General features: G+C 42.9%; 1 protein-coding gene across 1 annotated transcript in view; it reads left to right on the top strand.

Moving 5' to 3' along the window:
- LOC122886277 (leucine-rich repeat and immunoglobulin-like domain-containing nogo receptor-interacting protein 3) overlaps positions 1-15,051 on the top strand; it is a 38,343-nt gene extending 23,292 nt beyond the window's left edge. Inside the window, exons 2-4 of the mRNA XM_044218243.1 lie at positions 5,354-5,963; positions 6,690-7,433; positions 7,634-15,051. Of these exons, the coding sequence (XP_044074178.1) occupies positions 5,409-5,963; positions 6,690-7,433; positions 7,634-8,203 (1,869 nt within the window). The 5' untranslated portion in view covers positions 5,354-5,408 and the 3' untranslated portion in view covers positions 8,204-15,051. The remainder of the gene's footprint in view (positions 1-5,353; positions 5,964-6,689; positions 7,434-7,633) is intronic.
- Positions 15,052-23,212: the final 8,161 nt, after the last annotated feature.

The following is a 23,212-nucleotide window of genomic DNA, read 5'->3' on the forward strand; positions in this document are numbered from 1 at the left end:
AGCATCAAATAAGGAGAATTTAGTAACACGCTCTCAAGTGCAGACAATTAAGATCTATTGGAAATGACTGGAAACAAAGGTAATGCCAGATTTATTATTGTTCTTAAATAAAAAGAGGGCTATCACATTCTGTGATGCAAATATTAGGCTAAAATTATGCACATGCTTAAGCTAACATATTACTCATCATGGCCCACGATATTTTGTACAATCACTCCAGAACAAAGAACCAGAACAACAACTCTGAAGGTGTGTGTTCGTTTTAGTACTGCTGCAGTACTGCAGTATTGCTAAATAGCTTATATTCTTACACCTGCAATAACTGATTTTTTGGCCACTTGGGGCAACAGAAACAAGTTGTGAACACAACATTGACATGTAAGGCTAGAGAAGAGACCAAATAACTTGTTACAATGGGTGTTTTTCAACTGGAGTTTAATTCTTTAAATTGTTTAAATACTAGAAATACCATTTGGGCTGTCAAATAAAACACTACTGTAGCAGTCAAGTCAAAGGTTTGTGTTTTTGGCTCTAATCAGCTAAAGGTCAAACCAGGCAGCATGTCACTCTCAATCAGTTCACACTCGCTGCCTCAGTGACTCAGAGTTCTTAGAGGAAGAGGATGCAGCTACAGTAGGATTGCATGGCACCGAGCACCGTCATGAGTATTGTCTCTCTTTGCAAACTCAAAACAACTGCAGTGTCCTTCACATTGCACACTGCAGCCCACTGAACTGATGTCAGCTTGAAAAACGTTCAGTTTTCTATGTGAACATTAGGAGCTGTGGTCTATGGTCACACTGTCGTCTGTCACTTGGTGTCGGAATGATGGCCATAATGTAGACAAGTGACAGAGACTTTATGAATGTTGGCCAAGTGTTTGTATTCTGTTAATTCTTTCTGTTCCACTTTTTTATTCATATTTTATCTTTGTGTTCCCACTCCAGGCATTGTACGCCTCGTCACTGTGGGGATACTGCTCTGTGAGCCTCTACCCTGGGCTTCTTCCATTTTTTCCCACCTAATTATGTTGTGATGACAGTTTTCCTTTGTTATCATCAAGGGTCTAAGTTTGGGCGTTGTTGTTTTTGTTTTTTCACTTACTAGATTACAATGTGGGCATTGTGAATCCTTTTTGAGACAAACTTTGATTAGAAGAGACACAAATAAACTTGATTTAACTTTTCAGACTTACAAAAGAAACTGTCATGTTGACTTGGACTAGTTTATATTTCTTGTAGAGTAATAGAGCCAAACTGAGAATTTCCACATTTTAATGAAATCTTAAATCTCTGCTTTGGACAAATTGACCACAGTTGTCTTCTCTCCTGACCGTTTACGTTCCCCTTTACTCCCCCCTTCAGTGCAGCTGTACCAGAGAGCTGCTAAGCTGTACTCAACACTTGACTTGGACTTAAAATGGAGTGACTAAGCACAGATTTAATATTGGACTTATAGCTACTTAGCAATAGAAAGTACAAACTGTCAGCTTTCCTCTGAAAAGTGAAAATGTGTCAAGTTTGCACCTCAGTTTGTTTGCAACAATAAAATGTAAAAGGCTTTCTCTAATAGCCTGCTGACTGCTCGACTGCTCCTACATCACTGATGCTAAATTGTGTCTCTTTTAGAGGTTATTATTGAGTGTGTGTGTGTGCGTGTGTGTGTGTGTGTGTGGTTGGGGCAAGTGTATGTGTGGGTGGGTGAGAGAGAGAAAGCGAAAAAGCCAGACAAAGCTTATGAAGGAGGGCTGAAGAGATCCACGCTCTGCTGGCCAAATATAAAGGCTTATAAAGGCTACCAGTCAACATGGATGACCTATTTACGGTCAGACATACTGCCACACAAATACACACCAGACAATGACCACAACCTTATTTTTCCTCCACAGTGGTTTAGGAAGCGTCTATTCTTGGCAACATGGTGTTTTTAATCAGACTATACCAACTTTGATGAGATCAATCAGATGAAACAACCGGTGTATAAGACATCTAGCCATCAGTGTTGCCTGTGCAGGCTGATGATATATGTGTGATTGGACAGGGATGTTTTTCCCCACCATCTGTTCATTAGGTCAGCCATCTAAAATTTTGTTATTTTTAGCTACTGGGTAAATTTTCCTCCCATTCTTCTCCTTCTTTCTCCCTGGACAGCTGGCCTGTGGCAGAATCTGCCTTCTTCACTGTCTGGATAGAATTTGCCACTGCTGTTGCCTTAAATATTAATTTACAGTTTGTAGTGTGAATTTGGGGACTCCTAGTGAGTTTGTTGGCTGTCCAGGTGCAGGAACAAGCTGTAAGACTGACCCTGTGCTCTTTAATTTTGAAGCAGAATATGGAAATGGTCTTCTGATAAAACCACCTGCTGCAACAATAAAAGCTATCCTCAGCATTTGCCATGGGAGTGAGAGTAAAGGTGTGTATTTATTCGCCTGCTCACTGGGTGATGTGCAGACTCCTCTGCGTCCATGTGTTTGATAAAGTGTGTGTGTGTGTGTGTGTGTGTGTGTGTGTGTGTGTGTGTGTGTGTGTGTGTGTTTTAAGGATCCCTGTCTGTCCTTGAGTCAAGCAGTGAGGACCTTGTCTGCCTCCACGATGTCAGCTCACTGATTCATGCTGTGACTCTGCCATTGACCCGTAGGATGACTCTCACGAGGGGTGTGGAGACAGGTTGCATCCATCCTGCCTAAGAGCCGGGCAGATGTGCACTGGCACTCACACAGACACTGTATACACTCAGAATATAACAAGAATAAGCGTCATGCTAGCAGCTTAAGCACAGCGGTGCTTTGAGCTAAATGCTAATGTCGGCATGCTAACATGCTCACAATGATAATGCTAGCACGTTGATGTTTAGCAGGTTAAGGCTTACTGTATGTTTAACATCTTAGTTTAGCGTGTTAGCATGCTAACATTTGCAAATTAGCAATAAACACAAAGTATAGCTGAGGCTGCTAGGGATGTCATTAGTTTTGCAGGTTTTTGGTCATTAACCAAAGTACTGATTGACATAAATTTTGACCTGATGATAGCACTAGATGAAAGGTCAGGGGATAAAAGTTTTTACAAAACATTCTCAGGGGACCATGAATGTATGTAGCACATTTCATGGCAATCCATCAGATAGTAGCAGAGATATTTCACTCTGAATAGCTCAATAAAAAATGACAAATTTATGGTGGCGCTAGAGGAAAAGTCAGTAGGATTCCTCATCTGGGCACAAAGTTTTGTGCCAGTCCATCCAGTAGATGTTAAGATATTTAATTGAATAACGGAAGAGTTTGACCTGCTGATGGCGCTAGAGGAAAAGTCAGGGGATCGCCAAAGTCATTACGATTCATCATCTGGGGACGATGAATGTCTGTACAAAATCTCAAAGTAATGGTTAATAGTTGTCGCGATATTTCAGTCCGGACCAAAGTGGCGGACCAACCGACAGACCGACATTGTCATCTATAGAGCTAGCGTGGCTAAAAATCTAAACTTTTAGTGGAGTAAAAGGTGCAACAAGAGGAAATATCACGTCAGCGCCACAAAAATGATCTGGCCGATGCTGGGACGCAGACTCTAATTTTGTTTGATTTCGTTCTATAAATAGCTTGTTATTTCAGAACATCTGTATACTCATGTTTGTTTTTCAGATCTCTCTGTTACTCTCCTGGGCTCTATTCCAAGGAGATGCTGAGGTTTGCTGCTCTGTTGTTGTGGTCATGGTGAGTTGTTGCTGGTTGACAGTGCGAGGCTGAGTTGCTGCTGAGAACTGGGTCAGTTTGTGCAACAGTCTGCACAGCAGCCTCTCAGTGACTGCGTTTTGTCTCCCAGCGAACAGAAAAATGGTGCCAGATTTCAACCAGATCCTTCAGATACGGGATCTGTAAACAGAGTGTTTTCCAGTCCTGTCAAAAAATGTGGGACTTAGCCACCCTGAGGCTTTGTAGATGAGACACAATCTCTGGGGTTTTTACTGCAGTTTGTGTATGTGTGATCATGTGTGAAAATATGTGAGTGTTGTGCATGTGTGCAAAGAATTTGTCTGCCATCATTTAAATTTAGCTTAAATCCCATTTCATCCTGTTTGATCCCATTGATGTCGACGCATTGAAACAGTCAGATATGATAAGGCGTTGAAGAGGTTGTTTTCTAAATCCAACTTGCTAGAAAGAGACTTGAGGCGAAGCACACAGCACAGAGAGAGACTGGTGACTTTTGGCTCTTTTAACTGTGAGACTCGCCCTCCGAACACTGCCCATTAAGTACAAACCAACCCATATATTATTAATCTGTTTGGCTCTGCCTCCCTCCACTGCCAGCATCAGAGTGCATTTTAACATGATACTCCTTGGTGATGATGATATATTCTCTCTCATTTCCACTTCATCTGAAAAACAAACAACCAAGCAAATAGTCAAGAGTTTAACATCTGAGGGTTTCTGGTGAGCATTTTCTAGCATGAGAGGAAAAAAACTTTCCTGTTTCCACACTCTTAAGTTTAGCAGCATTTTCCTTAAGTATAAAAGTATTCATAGCACTTCCTGCTAACTAGATGGACACTGAGTTGTGTTCCAGATCTAATGCCAGGTGCTCTTTGACCGTCTCTCAGTTGAAAACAGTGTGTGGGAGAGATGACAGGTTGCCTGAAGGAATGTTAAAGCACAAGTGATTCATCTCATCTTCGTGCAAGGAGGACCAAAAATGATTTTTAATTCATACCCAGCAAAATGCCACATCCAACGCATACATGCATCAGCACATACCTGATCAAACACATAATATGACTTTGAGTACACAGTGAGTCACGCTAAATTGCTCCTCAAATTTCATAGGCTTCATTTCATGGCTTCAAGGCATAACGTGATTGTTAAAGAGCGAAGTGTGTGTATTTTTGAGGTGATAATAAATTCATTGTGTTTGTCAAAATGGAGCAGACGGTCTCAGTGCTACAAGGAGAACTGAGGAGATGCCACATGCATGAACTCAGCTGAAGTAAGAAGCTCCCTCTTATGGCTCACAGTGTCCCAGTACTCCAACTGAAACCATAGATGAATTAGTGAAAGGACAAATTATCTTAAATATCTTACACGGATCCATGTTCCTTTAATGGGGTCTTGTCAGTTGTAGTTTAATGCCGTGTCATGATATGTCTCAAATCTCTGGAGCTTTCAGTACAATATTACTGAAACTGCAGGAAGCATAGATAATTTACAGCCGCGTGGATGTAATTTTTATGAGCATGGGAGATGATAGATGGTAGATTCTCTAGTTTCGTGTCTTTATTCACTCTTCTCATATTTTTTTTATGTCTCCAATCTCTCTTTGCTTCTATCCTGTTCCTGTCTTCCTCCTGTGTCATCTTGCAGGTGTGTAGTGCACTGACCCTGCCTGCGACAGGTGAGGAGTCAGAAGACCAGGGCCATGATTGGCTCTCCTGGCCCTGGTGGGCGTGCCTTAGTGCCATGGCCGAGGGTGTGTCGATGGGTCCTGGTTGCTTCTCTGGTTGCCATAATAACCTTGACGCTGCCAGGAAGTAGCCAGGCCTGTCCGCCACGGTGCGAGTGCTCGGCTCAGCTGAGGTCGGTGTCGTGTCAGCGGCGTCGGCTCACCAACATCCCAGAGGGCATCCCCACAGAGACACAACTTCTGGACCTCAGCAAGAACCGTCTCCGCTGGGTGCAAGCAGGTGACCTGGCACCGTACCCGCGGCTGGAGGAAGTGGACCTCAGTGAGAACCTCATCGCCACATTAGAGCCCAATGCCTTCGCTACCCTCCAGAGTCTTAAAGTCCTGAAGTTAAGGGGAAACCAGCTGAAGTTAGTGCCCATGGGGGCCTTTGCCAAGCTGGGCAATCTGACCAGCCTGGACCTGAGCGAGAACAAGATGGTGATTTTATTGGACTACACCTTCCAGGATCTGAGGAGTCTGAAATATTTGGAGGTGGGAGACAACGACCTGGTTTATATATCCCACAAGGTAAGTTTTCCAGCATCTTGTGTGTATCGTGACTGTGTAAGTAATGAAAAACTGGATGGAAGGACTTTATTTTTTAAATTGGAAATTAGATCCCAGAGAATCACACTTTCATACTGATGGTAGAGGAATATATTATGTGTTTTTAAATAGACAGTAATGCCAAGCAGCTATTTATCAGCCATAGTGACTGTAGCGATGTCTGGTTTGGCTCAGAAATCTGAACAAGATTTATAAATTATGATCAACATTTTGGGAAATAGGCTTTATGGAGTTTCACTGGTTGGCTGGCAACCTGTGAGTGACTCCTGGTAGGCAGATTTTGTTACCTTTTGACAGAGCTAACTAACTGGCTGCTGGCTGTAGCCTTATATTTGAATATTGAACTATTCCTTTAACAAAGGAACATTATGTGCTCATCATGAAAAAAAGGAAAGCAAAATTGAAACTTCATCAATAAACACATATCTATCTTGATCTTTAGTATCTAGTGAGCATGTAAATGTGTGGGAAAAAATATTTTCTGTTATTAAAAGAGTTTGTGGGCACTTTTCACAGTACTCATGGCCCCACAAACTCCTAGAATTTCTTATTGCTCATGTATTTGCTCATATCATCACACATCAAAATTTAACATTTACTGTTGGCCATCATGCATGTACTGTATGTTAAATACATCAAGTATATCTTATTTTATGTTTTAAAACCCTTTATTTTCCTGATTCCCAGGCATTCTCAGGGTTACTGGGGCTGGAAGATCTCACAATAGAGCGCTGCAACCTGACATCCATCTCTGGCCAGACACTGTCTTACCTCCGCAGTCTGGTCACCCTTCACCTCCGTCACCTCAGCATCATTGCCCTGGAGGACCAAAACTTCCGCAAGCTCTCCAACCTGCGGGGTCTGGACATCGATCACTGGCCGTACCTTGAGTACATCTCCCCTTTTAGTTTCCAAGGCCTGGACCTCCACTGGCTCTCCATTACCAACACCAACATCACCTCTGTCCCCTCCGTTTCCTTCAAGAACCTGGTGCACCTCACCCACCTCAACCTATCCTACAATCCCATCACCACACTAGAGCCCTGGGCCTTCAAGGACCTGCTGAGGCTGAAGGAGCTCATCATGGTAAGCACAGGGTTGATGACAGTGGAGCTTCATGCCCTTGGAGGCCTCCGACAGATCCGGGTCCTCAACTTCTCCTCCAACGACCTGCAGACTCTGGAAGAGGGCTCCTTCCACTCTGTCAACAGTCTGGAGACCCTCAGAGTGGATGGGAACCCCCTGATGTGTGACTGCCGTCTGTTGTGGATCCTGCAAAGACGCAAGACCCTCAACTTTGACGGCAGAGTGCCGGTGTGTGCCGGGCCGGTGGAGGTGCAAGGGGTCAGCCTCAGCACCTTCACCGATTCTGCACTCTTCGATCACTTTACATGCCAGAAACCTAAGATACGCAACCGTAAGCTGCAGCAGGTAATGAAGATGATTACAGTTAGGTTTAATACTTGTGAATAAATGCTCATGGATTGATTACTGAGGTTATGTTAATTGCTTCTACAAGCACAAAAAGTATTCTGTCATACTGCCAGATTTTTTGTGTATATATTCTGCTGTGTTTTTCTGACTCTCTTGCATTTATTAGTCTATGCACTCCTTTCCTCCACCTCCCGCAGGTGATCGCTCGTGAGGGCCAGCCAGTGAGCTTTCTGTGTCGAGCAGAAGGAGAACCTGCACCTGCTATTGTCTGGATTTCCCCACAGCGCAGACGGATCACAGCCAAGAGTTCAGGGCGCATTATTGTTCTCCCTAGTGGCACCCTGGAGATCCGCTACGCCCAGCTTACTGACAGCGGAACATATATCTGCATCGCCAGTAACGCCGGAGGCAATGACACCTACTTCGCCACACTCACAGTGCGTGGCCAGCCGCTAGATGCCGCCTCAGCCTTCTTTCTCAATCGCTCGCTGTACAGCGGCGACTTCTTCAACGACACAAATCTGAACAGCACGCGTGTTTTCCTCAAGTTCACCTTGGACCTGACCACCATCTTGGTCTCCACGGCAATGGGTTGCATCACCTTCCTGGGGGTGGTCCTCTTCTGTTTCCTGCTGTTGTTCGTGTGGAGCCGGGGACGCGGCCAACGCAAGAACAACTTCACAGTGGAGTACTCTTTCCGGAAATCTGAACCCGCCACTGGAGGCTCCTCAGGAGGGACCAGGAAGTTCAACATGAAGATGATATGAAACAACGCAGCCAGGGGTCCCTCAGGGGAGGCATGAGCACGTCCCAAAAACGTGTTTGACACACACAAACACACACAGCCACTGACTCGCAAAGAAGTTTGAAATCACAGTATAGGTTCATGTCTATGGTTCTATTCAAAATTGAGTGCCCACATCAAAACTGGAGCCATGACTTAATTTGGTTTGATTTGTATGAATGAAAACAAAATGACCCTGATCTCTCTGCCTCTCAGTGGTTTTATTCAGCTTGTGGTGAAAAGCATGTTTGAAGGATACTGTAAGAAACAACAGTATTGATAGATTCGAAAGAGCTACTTGTCATCCATGCTTGATAAGATTAATAGAGTTAAGAATTATAGGAGATAAGTTTTGGAAATCAGCATGATTACTGAGCTGTGGAATACTGGTAGTCCTGTCTCTCAGCTACATTAATGAGAAAATTAAAAAGATTTCCTGTTTCATTTAAAGTTCCCTTTACTGTATTCTGTGCAGTCAGGGATTTTAAAAGACATGTAATGCAGGGAGACCTGGCTACCATCCAGTTATAGAATTTGTAGCTATGCTCTACTAAAGTCTGCCTTGTTAAGAATCATGCATGTAGAAACGCAGTTGAGAGTTAAGTTGTAAGATCACACCACTGAATAAAACAAATTGTTTTGAAAGACAGTTTGAATATGTTTTTCTATAAAACATGTAACAGCCACCTTTATCTATTCTGACCACGGCTGAACAGTGAGGAGGGTTCTATAGGGTCAAACACTTCATTAACATTATCATATGTAATTTGTTTTAATAAACAAAAGCTTAATGGATGTAACATATGATCTGATAATAATATCTGATAAGAAGCAATAGATTTGGATCATTCACATAGATGACAAATAGACAAAAGAAACATGATTTGGCCTTTTCTTCTTTGTGAGATTTTGCGACAACGTTAGCTGTGTGAGTTTGGGACGAGCGCACTGGCCGAGAGCTGCTGTGGCTGCCCGCGGCCCGGAGGGTTTGGTTAGGAAGTCAAGCCCACCGGACACGGGCCGCCACAGTAACCATAGCAACCAACACAGGAGATCGCAAGAGGGACCGAACTGGTGGCCACAGGAGGGTTGCTGTGTGGAAGGGGAGGGAGGAGAAAAAAGTCAATGTGACCTCTTCTTCCTCTCCCTTACATCACAAGCTACGTTCATCCTCTTTCATCAACAGGAGAGGGTCGACCTGCCGGCCTCTACCCTCCGTCCCTGCTCTCTGCTGTGTTGGTGGATGCCTGACCTTCCCAGCGCTGCCAGGGGGGAGCAGCCTGGAGAGTTGGGTCATACTCAGAGGCAGACAGAGGACACACACACACACTCATCCTAGTAGTGGAAAACACACATAGCAACACATGTATAGCACCTTTTCTCAGGAAAAGTGAAGTAACTACCCTACAGAGTGAGTGTAACCACACATACTTACTCTGTTACATTCCAGCAATACTGTATGTAGAGCCATAAAGCCAAAATTAATTCTCTAAGAGAGAACTGATGTAAATTTGTGAGTGAAGAAACAAAGCCATAATATGTGTAGGTTGTTTTTTTATACAGTAGCGCATGCATGATTCAGTTATATAATAACAATTAGTGCTACTGCCATCTTACAAGCTGTCGTGATGATCACAAGACCATCTGCTGTCACTGGGCTTGCATAAAGTTGCACCCCATTAAACACACACACAAACACACACACACAGAAGAGGTAAAAAATCACAACAAGGTTATTTGGATTGATAGAAACAACAATCACAGTTACACATGACTAAACATACAAACTGATAAAGCACTACAGCAATCACAAAGTGTGATGCTGACTGCTCTCTCTCTGTCTCTGAGGCGGTCGGTGTGCGAATGTCTCTGCCCCTAGCCCAGTGCATCCCCCCTCCTCACCCCCACACCCCCACACACCCCCACTGGGTCCTCCTTTGGGAGGGGTCCCTGGCTGGAGATCGAGTATTCAAATGTAAATGAAGTCGTGTTAACCCTACCCACGCCATGTGCATCGTATAGTGGAGAGTAGTACTGTGGTTTTAAAAACAAACAAAAAAATGACAAAAAACTTTATTTGAAGTGTTCTGTTGCTTCTTGTTTGTCCTCCATTTTAATTTCCTCAGTTGTTGTTCTCCGTGACCTTTTGGCTGTTTACCGTTTTAAAGTTCCCCATCCTCCGTGTGGGACTGTTCTGTTCTCAACACCTAATAACGTTCCCACTCACTAGACAATATATATATATATTTCCTAGTAATCAATTTAGACATAAAATAAAATCTTTAAGAGCTAAGACATTTCAGGTTTTAACGGCAACCTGATTTACTAGTTTGAAACTAGCTAGTTGCCAAGAAGTAATGGAATATGGTCGACATATCTGACCTGACAATTAATCAAATTGCTGTTTAATGATGTAAACTGGAAAGATTTTAAATCACATTTCACCAAAACACACACTATAGCTCAAATTACAACGCATGATGCCTAATGCCAATAACATTAAACTAAATGGCCAAATAACGTTGGTTAGGTTAGTATGATTATATGTTTCCCGCTCATTCTAAATGAATACTCTGAAACACTCATATTTCTCTCCATATATAAGACATTTCTTACGTTTTAATGGTGCAACTCAAGTAAGCAAATCCCTGTTTTGAAACTAGCTAGTAGTTAATACAAACTTAGGAAGGACTCTACACACAAACTTAGTGAAGGATTTACAAATATCTGGTGCTATTCAACTCACTGACATGTGCAACATGTCATGAAAGGTTGCAAGTACATATTGTTATTTTAATACTGTAAAAAGTTTGGAACCACTGATCTAAAGTACACCTACAACACTGCATAAAGACAGGTAAATAATTTGCCCCAGGTAAGAGAGAACCTCAAACTCTCAAAACTTTTGCAAATAAATCCTGCAAACTCCATTTTTGTCCCTTGTGAGGGATGATGAAACCTCGGCTTCTGTGTCAGGATGAATAACTGAACAGCTGTTAAAGATTCATGAGGCCGAATGAGAATAGATGAACAAATTGGCCTGGTTTTCACACCACCTTCAACAGTGTCAGCGGCCATTTTTGTGTTGAGAACAGGACGTTGCCTTCATGGACGTCTCCTCTCCCTGAGCCGACCCTCTTGTGTTTCCATTCCCCCGTATTTACAGTGGAAATTAGGTGTAGAAGACAGTGAGAATGTCTGTAGTGACTATCGATGGTGTTATTGTGTAAACATCAATCACAAAGAGTAGATGAGGTTGTGTTTCATTTTATTATCTTCTTCTCCTTCTCCCCCTCTTTACCGTCCTCCTCCCTTCTTCCTGTTCCCTGTCTTCTTAACATTTCCAACCCTTGTTGTCCCTGTTCACAGTATTAGGCTGGAATATGGTTGTGTGGTAGTATACACGTGTTCTGTATGGTCGATGAGTCAGTGTTGTCGTGTTATGATTTGTTGCTCCTCGTGATGCCATCGAACACGGAGCAGTGATTGGATCAGTGGAGACAAAAGATGAAAGGGGTGACCCAGGTTCCCTAAAAAAAAACATTTGTTCCCCTACTCATTCCTGAAAAACCATTTCTGGAACTTTCCCGCTCTGCGCAATGCCACTCTGGGGTCTTTCTCTGGATATGAAAACCCATGGACTGTACTGTATGTATTTTCTCTGATGATATCTTGTCACGCTTTAACTTACAGATGTAGAAAGGGGGGTTGGGTTGTTGTAATACCGTGATTATGAGCCTACACTCTTTCTGCCTACTGTGGTACACTGAGTCATTTTCACAAGGAATCCATTCACTGAAAACTGACATTTTCATTTTGGTCAGGGTTGAAAATAAGCATTGTATGTATTCAAGTCCCACAAGTCATTGAAAGCTGTAGAAACTCAATTTGCTTCAAGCTACATGCTCTGTTCTAATTGATAGAATTGACACTTTGCCAAACAATTGTTTAGCAGCTCTCTTTAAAATAACAGTACACATTGGCATCGCCTCAGTCTCGGTGTTTGTAGATACCAGTGGAGCTGAGCTTGATTCATCTCCTCTGCCGTGATACTTGAGAAAATAGGCTGAGCGATCCCCCCGCTCCCTCCTCGGGTTCGTCCTTGCCGGGGGTTGGTGTACTGTAGTCTAGACGCCCCATTTACAGCAGCAGCAGCAGCAACCTCACTTTTAGGATACCTTCCACTGGGGAACTCTTCAAAGACGCAGACTAAAATAAGACAAACCCTGAGACACCAATAATCATGGCATCATCACCAGCCAAGCCTGAATTATTCATTTCTATAAATTTTGTAACATTGTTTCCATTCTATTTCTCAACTAAAGGAGGTTTTGCCTTCAGTCCTCTCAGCTGTTCTCTTACTATTCAGCCAAGAAAGAACTATTTTATTCTTACCTTTAAGACTGCTCTACAGCCTTGGTTTCCTGTCATTTCTGACTCCATATTAGCTGTAAATGAATCCATCTTCAACTCCAGATCCCACAGCTGCTGTTGTGTTTGGATTAGACTTGAGTTGAATTATCAGAGCTGAGAGGAGCAGTAATGGGATGACGGAGAAGTGAGCTCGGCTGATTGGGTGATTACTTGGCTTGTTTGTCCCATTTCCATAACAGACCTCTCAGAACAGTGTGTCATACAAATACTGGAGGCTTATGTTATTTGAGCTTTTTACATATTTGTTAGATAGAGTAAGTATGGTGGTTTCTCTAATTGGACAAAGAGGTGGTAATGCAAAGCAGTCATTGTTTACTGATATTTTGGTATCATTTGGTATAATGTAGTAGAGCATTGCTGAAGGATTGTTTAAAGCACCTTGGACAGACAACTGCTTCATCTTAACCTTGACCAGACAATTGCAAGTGCAGCCCTTTCTATGTGGTAATACTGACCCCAAGTGGTCAATGTGAGTAACTGCAACAAATGGGACCATAATGCTGATGTACCAGTATTGTATGTGGTGGGAAAATAAATAAATAACAGCTCTGGGTCTCATACAGTGAAACACTGAAGAGAGCAAAATTGACTGTTAGCTTCATAAATCAGTGATTCACTGATTTTCTTATAGCCATAGCGTGATCTCTTCTCCACTCTGGGTGTCTGGGCGTTGTTTGCTCTCAGCTACCTGTGAGGGAAGCAGAGTTATCAGGAGAGGCTTCCATCAGATGATCAAAAGCAACAGTTCTGACCTGGTTTGCTGGAACTCAGTCTGTAGACTAGACAAATACTTTCTGATGCCCCCGCCAGTCTTACCACCATCATAACAAACAATAACAAACCATAATAAAATGTCACAGCAACATTCTTTCTCTGTACATGACTGAGAGCTGATTGCAAACAATCGGTTCCTCTCTAGAGAAAAAACTTTCTTTCTTGTGGTCTTAGCAGGTTTAATCTATGCATGCCTTTTGTATACAGTGATTGGTCTTGCCAAACTCTCACCGACACTTGTACAGAGAGCTATGGGTGCCATTGTTGCTGGCCATGGGACTGGTTGAAACAAACCTACTGTATGAGCAAGTGAGACCATTGAAGTGTTTTTAATTTGGTACAAATTAAAGCCAGGGGAAAATAATCACCTGCACCTGCATTCCTGAATATTTAAATGTGGAGTGTGGATCTTAGGAAAGAAGCATTTGTTTACTTGGGATGATTGTACTTTTACACATATCTATCCACACACAGAGGATCTGCTCAGATGTGGAAGCTGTAGATAAAATGATTGATATTCCAAGCAGGATGGTGGGACTGATCAATGCTATATGGGGATAGGATTATTAATGGCATACTTTCATTGATCTATCTTGAACCTTGTCACTCTCCCACAGTCCCTCTGGAGTAGGAGGAGGCGTACAGAGCTCTTACAGACCTGGTTGGCACTCATTCCTAGGTTTCCACATTAAGATGATTTCACTTTTCCTCTTTTAAGAACGAGATGGTGCCAGATTTCGACTTTTTTGTTCCAGGTCTGAGCCGATGTAACGCTCTCTTACCTCTCCCACTCTTCAGAGGAAGCTGTCGTTGGTATAGCTCTGTATTTGTTGAAGCCCTCTAATGGGAAATATTGAAGTTTATGTCTCAAATTTGGCTGGGGTAAACTTATTCTCTTCTCTCTCTTTCTCTTTCTTTTCTGTCTCTGTCTTTTCTCTCTGTCTCTCTATCAACCTGGCGCCGACCTCGTTAAACATTTCAGAACATTTTTTATTGATCACTCTTAGTTTTTCCGCTAAAACATGTTTGTTCCTTGTTGACACAGTTGTTGCTGATGTCTGAAACCTAGGAATGGGTGCTGAGCGCTCCAATTAAATACAGAGATAAAATAAAGACAAGTTATTCAGCTTGTCGGATTGAATGGTGTCATCTGTTCAATCATTAAAGCATATGACTGACTCATAATAGAGACTGTTATACAATAAGTACCAAATTTGGACTCAAGAACATCAGACTGTACATGAATTATAAAATGCATATTTTGCACCGTGATGTTTGGATCCTTGGATGTGAAGAACAGAAACTGTACATATTAGATCTATTAGCCATATCATGTCATCTAATCTGTAGACCTCCTTGCCATGTCTGACAGAGGAAAATGACTGTTGAACTGTAAATAGTGTAGGTATAGTAATATAGGATTTAACTGCTGCTTCTTTACTCCAGGGATCACCCATGTTTTGCTCAGTCCCATGGCTGCTTGGTCTCAAAGGGAAGGATGAGACAATAATGTACTTGTCTATAAAACACATATGAGTTCTTTTTTTATTTCAATGTATGTTTTATATACGGTCTGTCTTGTAAATGAACCGTTTTTCGTCATAAAAGCATGATGTGACTCTGTCGAAAGTGTCCTGTGTCTTTCCTCGTTACCTGCTTGTGTCACAATGAAACACTCATGCACAAGCTACACTACATGTCCAATATGATTGTTGAACATGTTCAAAAATCTTGGGCATTAATCTACTGCAGCAATATTCAATGCAATCTAGTAACAATCAATATTAAACAAATAAGACATTATGACATAGATATTTATATGAATACACACAAAATTTAAAACTGCTATAATCAATATTTTTATATTAATAATGGAACATATGACTACTTGTATGATAAGGTGGCGCTCATAGGGACAAATCCACAGAGAATTATCAACCAACTCTGCAGTTCTCCTCTACAGACCTTTGTTTTGGCTTTCTGGCCCACAACATTACTGTTTTGGTTCACTCTCACTGCTCTTATAACATCATTTTAGGTTGCAGCAGGCAGCTGTTTTCAGCAAAAAAGCTGTAAAAGCTCACTGTACGCTACCCGCCTAGCACCAAACGGCAGACAGACACAGATAGCAGCTAGCTGGTGAACATAATGGAGAATTTAGCAGCTAAAGAGCCAGATAATTCCATCAGGAGTTGGTAGAGACCAAAAACAGAGCTAAAAGAAAGTGACTATTTGTAGTGAATGTTATATTATATTTGCCAGGTGGCCAGAAACGTAACTCCAAATGAATGATATTGTTGCTCCATGTCTGCTAGATGTGTAAATAGCCAACTTCGAACAAACAAGTTCTCCATATTAGTTTAAAAGGTGATAATATGTCAGTGCTGTCATATTATATTAAGTATATTATCTAAAAATTTTATGGATGTGCACACATGTAAGTCCCATACATAATTTGAGAAACATGCTCATGACCGGGCCCAGGGGTCAACCACCACAAATTAATTCTCCACTTATTGCAAAGACTGTCCTAGATAATGTAAAATAATATAAAAATGCATGTATGCATAGACCTTTGAGGGTGTTAGGGTCTGGGCAGTGACCTTAATCTTAAATCTTAATATGGTTCTCCGGTGTCCATAGATTATTAAGCATCTTGGCCTGCTTACAGTTTTTCTCCATTGTTTTTCTCCATTATTTTTAAACAAAGTCCGATTTTGGAAATAAGTGACATAAACATGACCATTGCTTTGCTGCTGAACTGCACGGCCACCTCGCCACACATTTCAACCTGCTCATTGGCTCAGAGGCCCAGCAGCTCAGACAGCAGTTTCTTGAAAACCCAGACTACACTCTGCTTATTGCCACCACTAAGGTCAAGGCATGAATTCTTGAGGATAGACTGTCTAAGCTTCTAAATAGTACTGCTAATACTTCTCATGTTTACAAGTATTCTCAGGGTAATGCATATCCAAGAAAAGTTTTGTTTTGTTGTTTTTAATGGAATGGTTTTGGAAATCTGTAAAATATCTTTGTATTTTACACACTGAATGTAACAGATGAGCAACATGAGACCTGGACCTGCTGTGAATGAAGCTCTGTGCCAACCCTTTCCACTCGCACACAGACTTGTCTCAACAAACCCCAAGACTGCTACCACATTTCTTTTTAGTGTTACATTCAAAGACGAGCCAAAAGTAATACAGTGTCTTTTCTTTCAGTTTCAAATGATAGTGTTGAGAAAGCCTACAGTCCTGTAGCCACTATTACTCCTGAACCTGAACTCCTTTACTGTCGTCTGATGACAGAGGGAACATATAGGGCAACACAAGTGCTTACCTGCCAGCTGGTTTCTGGAGATATTTTGTATGATTTCCCCATTTTTAGTTAGTGTAAAGTAATAACTCTGAAACAGCTGTTTCTACAGAATTAAACCTTGCTAATTAAATGGAAATTGTCGTATTTTATTCTATGCTGAACATTTTACAGGTTTTTGCTCAAAAGTCATATTCTATGTATTTGCACCAATATACAGTACAAAGCCTAATGAATATCATTGCATGGTATTGAATTCCACACAATATAAGGGCTTGTTTATTTTTAGTACTAATTGATTATTAATGGAACCATGTTGGCTAACAGAGTTATTTTGGTAAAGCGTTGTGGCATATTCAGATTTGTGAGATAACGTCAGATTTTTTAAAATTAATAATGGTGTAATGCAACCCTCAACAATTCTGTAACAACTGGTGAAATCACTGGCAAAGGACTCAAATGCACGACTCACAAACAGGATGGTGTGACAGTAACAGGTTCGGTACACAGGTGATCAGTCAGAGATCCGGAAACAAATCCAGTAAGGAGTAGGCTAAGGTGAGGTCAGGGAAAACAGGCAAAATCCAAAAAACAGAAATATACTAAGTACAAGGAAATAAGGGTGGAACTAGCACTAAGTGAGGGAAACACACAAACTAAATACTCAAGTGAGAGGTGATAACAAGACATGGGTACTAATAAGGGCGGGCCAGACAATCAACCAGGTGGGAAGAACACAGGGGCAGGAAGTGAAGTGATCTGCAACAAGAGGAGAGGTGAGTAACAAAATAAAACAGGATGTACTGAATGAATAAATGACATAACCTAGGAAATAGGGTGGAATGTAGGAAGGGAACAGGGTGGCTGGTAATCATGGGCACACTTAAAAGGCAATAGACGAGAAGAGGAACAAGGCATGTGTGCACAAACTCTACCCAAATAAGATGCTTGCTCCAAGTGGTGGGATTCTGGAAGATGAGGCAGCGAAGGCCGGTTTCCAGCTCCTGATTGAGGCGCTCAGTCTGGCCATTGGACTGGGGATGGTGATGGTGGCACTAAGCAGAGAGCAGAAGTCCTTCCAAAACCGGGACACAAACTGGGGAACCCGGTCTGATGCCACATCCCTAGGGAAACCATGCAAACAAAGCACATGGAGCAGAACTTCCGCCACCATTTCCTTGGTGGAGGGCAAGAACGGTGGTGTTACCTTCAGAGGGGGCAACCCTGTGACAAAGTCCAGGAAGATGTCAGACCGGGGGAGGTGAGGATAAGGAAGAGGATGCAGGAGCCCCGCAGGAGGACGTTGGGAGACCTTGTTCTAAGCACAAACAGGACATGCGGCAACATACTCCCCCACCTCCTTCTCCATGGACGGCCACCAGAAGCGTTGTTTGATGACAAAGATGGTCCGTTGTACTCCAGGGTGACAGGTGAGGAGGGAGGTGTGGGGAGGGAGTGAATGACCTGAGAGCGGTGAGAGAGAGGAACAAACAACCAGTGGGAAGGACACTACCGCTCCGCTACCTGGGAGTTGGCAATGGCCTGTCTGACCCTCTCTTCAAGCACCCCCACATGACGGCCCCAACCACACAGGAAGGAGGCAGGATGTGGGAAGGAGACTTGTGAGCTGGGTCAGGACCGAACAGGCAGGACAGGGCATCCGGCTTGAGGTTCTTGGAACATGGACAGTAAGACAAAACAAAGTTAAATCTATTAAAGAAAAGGGCCCACATAGCCTGCCTGGCATTGAGTTGCTTGGCAGTCCGGACTTACTTTTATGTCAACATAAGTTTTTGTGATCAGTCCAAATCAAAAAGGGGTGCTTGGCTCCCTCCAGCCAATGCTTGGCTTCCTCCAGTGCCACAATAACAGCCAGCAGTTTTCTGTTCTCCACGTCATAGTTTCTCTTGGTAGAGGATAGTTTCCGAGACAGGAAGGCAAGGGTTCCTGCATCCGAAGTATCAACCTCCACCACAAACTGCAGGTGGGGGTCAGGGAGGGTGAGGATTGGCGCGAAAGTGAATCTCTCTCTCAGCCTCCGGAAAGCCAGATCAGCCTGGGGAGACCACTGAAACTTGACATGGGGGGAGGTTAGAGCATGCAGGGGGGCTGCCAAAGTGCTAAAGTTCCTGACGAAATGTCTGTAGGAGTTGGCAAACCCCAAAAAACGTTGAACTAGCTTACGGCTAGTAGACCACTCAATCACAGCACTGACCTTGATCGATCTGGATGTTGTTGGCTGAGAGAACGAACCCCAGGAATGAGACAAGGGAGGCATGGAACTCGCACATCTCAGCTTTGACGGAGAGCTGGTGGTCAAGGAGGCACTGCAGGACCTGATGAACATGCTGAATATGGGTCTCTTCATCCAGATGAGAATGTCATCCAGATAAACGTGAAAATAGTTTTTAGACACATATTTAACACATAAAAGACTAAAAAGTAACATGATTGTGTATCCCACAGTGTTTTCATCTTTTTTCGAGTTTTCTGCTTGTTTCATCTTGTCTGTTTCTCTTCTCTGACCTCTCTATGTGGAACCTCAAGATAGGGTCTTTGAACATTAATGGTGGGAGAGACAGGCATAAAATGGCATTAATCTCTGAAGTCTCTACTCAAAAAAGGACGGATGTGTTGTTTTTGCAAGAGACACATACTAATCCAAAAGATGCAATAGATTGGGGCTTATGGTTGGAGGGTTTGTGTTTCCTTAGCCATGGCACTAACTTTAGTGCAGGGGTAGCTATTCTATTTAGATCAACTGCAAATGCAACTGTTCTTCTTCTACTGAAGTGGTGACAGGTTGGCTGTTGATTGTCAGAACAGAAATAGAGAGCTCTGTATTCTGCTTTGTTAACATATATGCCCCAAATCAAGGAACAGAGAGAATAGGTTTTTTCACCCTGCTAAAAAAATAGCTAGGGATTACCATCAGGATCAATTCATCATTGGTGAGGATTTCAACTGCACTCTAGACTTCACTGTGGACAAGACAAGTGAGGAACCCCACCCACAGTCATCTCAGAGCCTTAACAGTATCATCACACACCTGTTAGACACATGGAGGGTCAAACATCCGCAATCCAGACAATACACATAGGTGAGGGTCAGCAATAATTGGGTGAATGCCGCTAGATTGGACAGGTTCTACATATCCCAAAGTCTCAGCTCCCGATTAGTGCACAGTAACATAAGTCCAGTTGGCTTCACAGAACACCACTTTGTCAGGACAGACTTGATCATTTCGCCAGGTGAAAGGGTTAAATCCTACTGACTTTTTAACAACAAACATTTCTTCCAGCGCTTTTGGCTGCAGTGGACAATCAAAAAAGCTGATTTTAGTTCTTTGAAGCTGTAGTGGGAGGTTGGTAAGGCATACATTTGGTAAGGCATACATTCCCATTCCACTGCTAAGATCAAGGCAGCAGTTCAGGAACGTGAAGCCAACATTAGGAATATTGAAGAAGGGTTACATAGAGACTCGGATCCCACTACAGGTCATCTGCAGCAAGAGAAGAGGTTGGAGGTGAGTTCCTTCCAGAGAGTGAAGGGAGCTCTTGTTAGGTCTCTCCACTGACTTTTATAAGCAGTTCTAGAATACCATTGCCATTTACATGGTGTTTTGTTGGAGTATTTCAGCACATGATCTCTCTCTGTCTCCTGTCAGTGAGCAGTGCCTTCCCTGCGGAGGTCTGGCCTTACTTAAGAACTAGAGGCCCTCCATAGAGACTATAAGGTGCTTTCCAGAGCTTTATCAAACAGACTTAAGGACATCCTGGAAATAATTGTACATACAGATCAAACCTATTGTGTACCAGGACACAACAGGATAATCATGGACAACATTTTTCTTATTTGAGATGTTATTGATGTGTGTAAGTCTTGTACTGTCTCATTGGATCAGGAAAATACTTTTGACAGGGTGGATCACTCTTGTTTATTTTCTGCACTTTGGGCTTTTGGTATTGGTGATGGTTTTCTGGCTTGGGTTGGTTTATTGTGTAGGGGTGCTCAATGTGTGGTGAAGATGGGGGCAAGGGATTAGACAGGGTTGTCCTATCTCAGGTCAACTATATAGCTTAGCTATTAAACCCTTGCTGTGCAGGTAGGCTCAGTGGTCCCTCACTGCCTGGGTCCTCCAGTCTTGATCATCCTCCTACTGTTTCTGCCTATGCAGATGTTAATATTTTTGTCTCCAGCCAGGGGGATTTTCAACATTTGCAGGATACCCTGTCGTTATATGAAAAGGCCTCATCAGCATGGGTGAACTGGGCAAAGAGTGAAGCCATGTTGGTTGGACAGTGGAGGGATCAGGCAGTGCCCAGTCTGCCTGGAGGACTTGAGTGGGGGAAGGAGGAGCTGAAAGTGCTGGTGGTAACTTTAACTATTTAATAATAATAGGAATGACAGTCATAGGAATAATAATGACAATAATAGTAACAAAGCCAATAACAACAATTGTAGTAGCAGATGTTGAGCAGGAACACAGAGGGCAGCAGGTGAGCCACAACCAAAGATACAGTTTCTGCAGCTCCGGAGGTAAAAATACCTGCTGAAAGCGACAGGAGACATGAGAGAGATGAGAAAGCACAAAACTATGGGATAGAGAAAATGTCGAGTTAGTAACATGCAGTAATGGGAGGAGCTACAAGAAGAGCTACAAGAAGAGCGAGGGGATGAGCTGGAGGAGGAGCTAAGAGAAGATCTAGAGGAAGAGCTACAGGAGGAGCAAGTGGAGGATGAGCTACAGGAGGAGAGGCTAGGGGAGGGACTATGGGAAGAACTAGGGGAGGAGGTAGGGAAAAAGCTGGAGGAGGCTCTAAAGGGGGAACAAGAGGCAGATCTTGGGGGGGACCTAGTGAAGGAGCCAGGTGGGGAGCCAGCTGAGGAGTGAGGTGGGGAGTCACTGTGGGAGGTTGGTGCTGGCATCTTACGGAGGATGAGCCGTGGGCTGCTGGGCCAGTTGGAGTTTGGAATGAGGACAGTCGTCCACGTGTAGCGTTTGTCCATCTGAAGGTAAAAACAAATACAACCTTCAGTGCCAAATGTATGTATTTCTTTGACAGTGTTATTATTGTAGGAGGTCTTACATATGTCAACATAAAATATGTTGCTGGTATAATGTGAAAGCACACATGGACACTGTTATTCTCTTATTATCACCTTACACAACATCAAGCCCATGAGTACAGTCAGCACCAATAAAGTTTAAGTGTATAGAATACGGTTGACTGTAACATTTCTGACTGCATGTTCATGCTAAACTTCAGTCAGAATCTACTTTTAAAAAATACTTAAGCAAAGCCCGCGCACATGGAAATGAAAAATAGGGAGCAAGAGATGCAGTATCGAGCCGTGAAGCTAAGGAAACTGGAAAAAAAGATTCCGTTGCTTGATAAACAACTAGTAATTGGCATTTTATCATGCCTCACCTAATTGACACTTACATTTCTCTTCTATTGCAGAACCAACTCCAGTAAAGATAAACTTGGCCCACAATCCTGTTCCTTGCAGCCCTGCCACTGGGTTAGTCAAGGTGCACTGGTTCAAGGTCATCATCAGGCTGCATTTCCCCTGCAGGGGCCCTTTATTTTTCAAATAGTGGCAATGTTATGTAGCACACAACATGCCACTGTGATGTTGCAGGCCCTGTCAGGTGCAACCCTCAGGCTACAAGGACACTGAAACCTCCCCTTCAATTGCCCAAAAGTCATTTCAATTTGAGCCCTTGTCATGGCTAGGGCTGTGTTGTAATGGCCTTGGGGTCAGGGAATGGGGTCATAAAAAATGGCCTGCAGGCATATCCCCTGTCTCCAAGCAGGATCCCATCATAATGACCTGTAAGATAATCAATAATTGTCAACAAATTAGTAATACAAATGTCTGGTGCATATTTTACATAGTCTATTATTTATAAAACATGTGCCCTACCTCGTTCAAATGCTGCACGTATATTTGACTCCCTGAATATTCTGGAGTCATGCACAAATCCAGGCCATTTTGCTTCAACCTGGCTCATCAGACAGGAAGCATTACAGATCATCTGGAAATGAGTGAAGGCAGGTCTATTAGATGTGACTTTGTAGCAGAAACTGTCTAATTGGGGCTACTTAAGGTATGTACATTTATGTTGTGGAACCCCTTCCTGTTCACAAAGCCTCCCTCATCAGAGCCAGATGGAGACTTTATCTTAATGTGAGTGCAGTCCACTGCCCACGATATCATTTGGGAATTCTGTGCAAACAGATTCAAATATTTAAAGGTAATAATATTTCCTGCAACTGAGTAAAAGCCCTCTTTGATGGTCTGCATTCCAAGGTGGCCAGGAAATGGCCACACAGCACTTTTCCCCTGCCTTTCTGCATCACCGACTGTGTGCAACAATGCTTTGAGCTTTGAGACTCTTTGTCACAGTTGGAGTTGAGTACTCAGCTGTAAACACAGCACACATGTGGCCAAACATCTGTAA

Source organism: Siniperca chuatsi, linkage group LG13 (genome assembly GCF_020085105.1).
Source record: "Siniperca chuatsi isolate FFG_IHB_CAS linkage group LG13, ASM2008510v1, whole genome shotgun sequence".
Classification (NCBI taxonomy): Eukaryota; Metazoa; Chordata; class Actinopteri; order Centrarchiformes; family Sinipercidae; genus Siniperca; species Siniperca chuatsi.